Genomic DNA, 5,876 nt, shown 5'->3' with positions numbered 1-5,876 from the left:
GGCCGGCCTGCTACCCCCGCATCCTGCCCTTCTCCGTCCCTCCTCAGTCTGTCACCCCTTTTGTTGAGACTCGTATGGCTTACTTAGGTTTGGAGGTTTAAAAGGAAGGATTGTTATTTACCGAGTGTTGCTGCACCGCAAACCTGACTTTAGTGAGTCTTGATAGTGAGGTCTGAGTCTCCTGCATAGACTGAAAATAACCATTTCTTGAAACAACTATCCGAAGAGTGAAGAACAATTCACCTACCTAATCTCTGCACAAAGAAGATCTCACCTTTTCTCCTGAACAAAAGTTATGCACGTGTTGGGACAGAGACAGGACTCTGGAGGAAGGTTTGAACACTGGAGGGTGAAGAATCAGGTGCTGAAAAAGGGGGAATCACTCAAGAACTGTATCTAAGTACTTTACATAATGTGGGAGAAGTATACGTTTACTGAATCTTTAAAAGGAATAGAGAAGAGAGAGCCTTTGAGGCAAACCAAAAAGTTAGAGACTCTATAGAAGGAATTGAGAAATCCTTGGAAGGGAAAATTGAAAGGAAAATAAAATAACCTGAGGGTAACTATGTTTAAGTCAGGGAATGTCAGAGAGGAGATAAATGGAGGATAATCAAGTGGAGGACATTAGGTCCGTTAATCAGAAACGGTTTAGAAGTTCCCTGAAATAGAAGAGGGAGTGTAATGAAGGAGGTGGGGATGAGTGGGAATTTTACTTATCCATGAACACTTTTTAGATCATTAATTTGTTCAGTAAGCAGTTGAATTGTGCCAGGTGCAATGGGAGCTTCACAATCTAATGGAGCAGACAGACCTGTATACAAATAATGGCAGTCCTGTGATTAGAGCAGTTATAAAATGATGTGCTGGCTGCTGTTAAAAAAAGAAAAAAACTACACAAGGCCAGATGTGGCTCACACCTGAAATCCTAGCACTTTGGGAGGCCAAGGTGGGAGGATCACTTGAGACCTGGAGTTTGAGATCAGTGTGGGCAATAGAGCAAGACCATGTCTCTATGCTTGGCGCCTGTGGCTCAAGCGGCTAAGGCACCAGCCACATACACCTAAGGTGGCAGGTTCGAATCCAGCCTGGGCCCGCCAAACAACAATAATGGCCGCAACCAAAAAATAGCCAGGCGTTGTGGCGGGCGCCTGTGGTCCCAGCTACTTGGGAGGCTGAGGCAAGAGACTTGCTTGAGCCCAGGAGTTGGAGGTTGCTGTGAGCAGTGAAGCCATGGCACTCTACCAGGGCGACAGCTTGAGGCTCTGTCTCAAAAAAAAAAAAAAAAAAAAGACCCTGTCTCTAACCTTCTCCCCCCAAAAGGAAAATAAAACCCCATACAACACACACATATACATAAAAATTAGCTAGTTGTGGTGGCACACACCCATAGTCCCAGCTATTAGAGGCTGAAGCAGGAGGATGGCTCAAGCTCAAGAATTTGAGGTTGGGCTCGGCTCCTATAGCTCAACCGGCTAAGGCACCAGCCATGTACACCTAAGGTGGCGGGTTCGAATCCCCAGCCTGGACCCGCCAAACAACAATGACGGCTGCAACCAAAAAATAGCCGGGCGTTGTGGCGGGCGCCTGTGGTCCCAGCTACTTGGGAGGCGGAGGCAAGAGACTCGCTTGAGCCCAGGAGTTGGAGGTTGCTGTGAGCTGTAATGCCACGGCACTCTACCCAGGGGGACAGCTTGAGGCTCTGTCTCAAAAAAAAAGAATTTGAGGTTGCAGTGAGCTATACTCTAGCCCAGGCAAAAAAGAAAAAAAGAAAACAAAAAAGCTCTAGAGTAGACTTTATTTGGGAAAAGCAGAGCTGGAAATGTGTTTCTAGGTTTCTCAGAGGCAATGAGAGCTGAACCAACTGTTGGAGAGAGCATTGGAAGAACACCACGCAGAAAAAATAATTGCAAAGCCCCGAAGACAAAGTAGAACAAAATATTTCAGAATGACTAGGCCTCTGGCTTTCAAGAGAGGGACCATCAGAAGAGAGATCGTGGCTGGGTGAGGTGGCTCACACCTGTCATCCTAGCACTCTGGAAGGCCTAGGCAGGTGGATAGTTTGAGCTCACGAGTTCAAGACCAGCCTCAACAAAAGTGAGACTCTGTTTCTACTAAAAAAAGAAAAATTGAGGCAAGAGGATCTCTTGAGCCCAAGAGTTGGAAGTTGTTGTGAGCTATAATGCCATGACACTCTACCCAGGGCAACAGCTTGAGACTCTGTCTCCAAAAACAAAACAAACAAAAAAACACAGATTTTGAAGCTAGGTCCAAATTTTGCCAGGCCTTGTATGTCATACTTAAATGTACTACTCTAGAATACAGTGAAGTGAAAGACTTTAATCAAGTGATATAGTTAAATTTGGATTTTAAAAAGGAAACTCAGGCAGAGAGTGGACAAAGAAATGGGCTAGGAGAGACTTTAGACTCATTTAGAGGCTTCTGAAATAATTTAGATGAAAAACTGCTGAGGGCTTGAAACAAGTCAGTGGCAATAAGAATTGGAGATGACAGGAAGAATTTGTGATATTTATTACACTTAGTATCACATAGCAGTGTAATTTATCTGTTCTTTTTGTCCTTGGGCACAGATCATCTGTGGCTTTAAAGCTAGGACTTTTGTACTCCTCTATGTATCCTCAGCGTCCACTCAGTGATGGGTAGAGTTGCACTTGGTAAAGGTTGACAGAATGAGTTAGGAAATTAAGTACCAGGGGGAGCAGCTTGGAGAAGATCAAGAGAGAGGAATATGAGAGAAGACAGAATTAAGAGGACAGAAGTTCATGGGCGAGGGTGGGGAAGAAGAATCTCAAAAGCCGTAGCCCACATTTTCTACTGATTCCCCCAATCCTTTGCCCTCTCGAGTCCTGGAAAATACAACTTGAGTCTGTTTTTTCCCGCCACTTGAAAAAGGCTCCACCTCTCCGGTTCTCAGTGAATAAGAGCCCCTTGCTTCTAAACCTCGCCTTCTCATTGGCTCTGGCTGAGCTGCCCCACCCTCTCGTCATGACTCCAGGGGGCCGCCTTCGCTGACGAGGCCACGCCCACCTCCCTCTGGGCCCCCAGAGCCCGCCCGCACCGTCTCCATTTGGCCGCCAGAGAGCGCAGCGCAGCCCGCCCGCAGGCGACCCCGCAGCACACGCCCCCCGCACTCGGTGGTGGCTGCTCCGACCCTGCGGCGCCTACGCTCAGAGCCCGCGGGACTGCGCCGGTTCCTGCTCTTAAGGGGTGTTGGGGGTCTTTGATGGCGACGGCCGGGTCTAGGAGGCCGCGCGTGTAAGGGCTGGACGATATGGAGGCGGAGCGGCAGCCAGCCGCTGGGGCCGACGGAGGGGAGACCCCCGGGCTGGAGGGGTTGCCTCCCGCTGCTCCTGCGCCAAAGCCTGCGGCCGCAGGTCGGATCCCTGGGGTCGGGCCCGAGCCTAAGAGAAGGCAGCTCGGAACGCTGCTCCAGCCCACGGTCAACAAGTTCTCCCTTCGGGTGTTCGGCAGCCACAAAGCCGTGGAAATCGAGCAAGAGCGGGTGAAGTCGGCGGGGGCCTGGATCATCCACCCCTACAGCGACTTTCGGTACTGGGGGCCCGGCGGGGAGGGCGGGGGCATCCATCCTATCGTCGGTGGCGGCGACAGGGGCTCCAGGGCCACCCTGCCCTCCCCAGTCGCTTAGCTTCCGGCCGAGGGAACCCCAGGTGGGCAAGAGAGACAAATCCCCCAACCCAGCCCGGGATTCCTGGGCAGGTGTCCCAGGCTGAAGGTCCTCGGAGACTTGTCAGGCTACGGGCAAGCAGTCATCAGAGGATCTCCAGAGACCTAGATTTCACATTTCTGGAAACCGGGACCCCATCTGGATCATAGGGAGTACCAGAGTTTGGAACCCTGCCTCCTCCAGCCCTGCTTGCTGGAGATCTGAGAAATTATGCCATATCCCAAGGCTCAGGGTCAGCCTGAGGGAGAAGCTGAGCTCCGCTATCTCCCCCACCCCACCCTGCCCAACACCTGCCCAGTTCAGCATCACTGGCTACCAGGAAAAACAGGGGCCGCTGGGGACGGGGACAGAGGGGGTGGGGGGCAACCGCTGCCCTGGTTGCTGTCCCTAGTGCTGAAGGCGGGTACTGCGGGGCAGGGCCAGGACTCATAGCTACTGAGGCCATAAAACATGACCACCGCCCAGGTGACTTCCAAAGAGAAGGGATGGAGGATGGGGGTGGTGCCATTTCACAGTCCCCATCAGGCTGTACCTCTACCTCAAGGTCGCTAGGGGAAGAGAGCAGCCCTGTCCTTGGGGAAAATGAAGGACACCTCTTGAGTGAGGCAAGGATGTTTGCAAGAACCCAACCTAGTAAAGGAAAGAAGAGAGAATGGGGTGTGGATCCAGAGCCTGGAAACACAGACCCAGACATTATCTTGAATCCACAGACATACACACTCCTTAAATGTCCCTCCTCCTCCTGCTGTTTCTTCTACTACTGTTTTCTTTACTGCCTCATTCCTGCCCAGCCAGTGCACTTTCTTTAGCCTCCTGTGGATCTTGCTCCCCTCCCCTAGCTCACCCTCAGATATATCCCTAGAAGGTGTGTACCCTCCTTGTGATTGTGCTTCTTCTCTATCCTCTCTACTGCATCACCCGCCAGGCTTGTGACCGCCTGTGAGCCAGCTGTGAAGATGCTCTTATGGCTGGGCAAACCATCCTTCCCTCCCCTCTCTCAGTATGGCACATAACAGGATTTCTCCTCAGCAAACCAAGAGAGCAAAGAAGAGGGGGGTTGCAGATCTGTTGTTGATTGAAAGCACACAGTCTGAAGGACTTTCTGGAGGCCTGGACTTAGGGACCACCAAGTTTCTTTCAGGGGCTGAAAGGATTGATTTTGCAGTCAGACGCGGCTGGGTCTTGGGTCGATGCTGGGATTAGGTTTGTCCTAGAATTAAAACTACCATCGGCAATCAAGTCCTTTAGATTGTATTGTGATGTTCTCTGAACAAGGCTTCACACAGTTTTCTCCTGAACTCCTCCTTCCTTGGTGCCTCTGTCCTCACCTATACCCTGCCTGTGCCCTCAGCTGCATTTGGCCAGAGTCCCAGCAGGCTCAGGAGGCTATGGGAGGAAAGCAGGCAGAGCTCCAGCCTTGCCTTGTGACCTCCTGTGGAGTATGTCTGGATGTGCAGCCCTTTCTGAGAGGCTGTGGGGGGTGCTGCTGGAGAGCTCAGTTCAGAGGGAGGCAGGATAGACCACCCCACCCTGGGACATGGATGAGCAGATCCCAGCAGAGGAACGAGGTCTATGGGCCCAACTGTACTGGGCAGGAAAAATGGGATGGGGTATGCTGGGGAGTGCGTGAGGTTCTAGACTTAGAATAAGCAGAGAGCTAGAGATGGGAAAGCAACAACCTTTTCACAAATCTGGGCATAAAGGGTGGGTGAGTCATAACATACTTGTGCTGGTACCACTCTGTCATATCTGTTGTCTCTGTGTAAATGTTTTCAACAACCCTGTGAGATTAGTACAGGGTACTTTAGCTTTTTTTTTATTATTATTTGAAAATATTTAGTAATGAGGCCGGGCACAGTGGCTCATGCCTGTAATCCCAGCACTTGGGAAGCCAAGGTGGGTGGAGCTTACAGGTTTGAGACCAGCCTGAGCCAGAGCAAGACTTCATCACTAAAAATACCCAGGCACTGTGGCGGGCAACTGTAGTCCCAGCAACTTGGGAGGCTGAGGCAAAAGAATCGCTTAAACCCAGGAGTTTGAGGTAGCTGTGAGCTATGATGCATAGCACTCTACCAAGGATGACAAAGTGAGACTCTGTCTCAAAAAAAGAAAAAATAATTTACTAATGATGAGATAGATCATATACAATATTTATATGTGTGTGCGTATACAT

The 5,876-nt window shown here is 50.6% G+C and overlaps 1 protein-coding gene across 1 annotated transcript in view; it reads left to right on the top strand.

The window, feature by feature from the left end:
- The first annotated feature begins 3,289 nt into the window (after positions 1-3,289).
- The window catches only part of HCN3 (hyperpolarization activated cyclic nucleotide gated potassium channel 3), a 9,975-nt gene continuing 7,388 nt past the window's right edge, over positions 3,290-5,876 (top strand). The window contains exon 1 of the mRNA XM_003795287.3: positions 3,290-3,567. Within this exon, the coding sequence (XP_003795335.1) occupies positions 3,290-3,567 (278 nt within the window). The remainder of the gene's footprint in view (positions 3,568-5,876) is intronic.

Source organism: Otolemur garnettii, unplaced genomic scaffold (genome assembly GCF_000181295.1).
Source record: "Otolemur garnettii isolate 467f Iridium unplaced genomic scaffold, OtoGar3 scaffold00091, whole genome shotgun sequence".
In the NCBI taxonomy this organism is placed as follows: Eukaryota; Metazoa; Chordata; class Mammalia; order Primates; family Galagidae; genus Otolemur; species Otolemur garnettii.
Note: the sequence above shows the minus strand (reverse complement) of the source record. Positions and strands in the feature narration are given on the sequence as shown.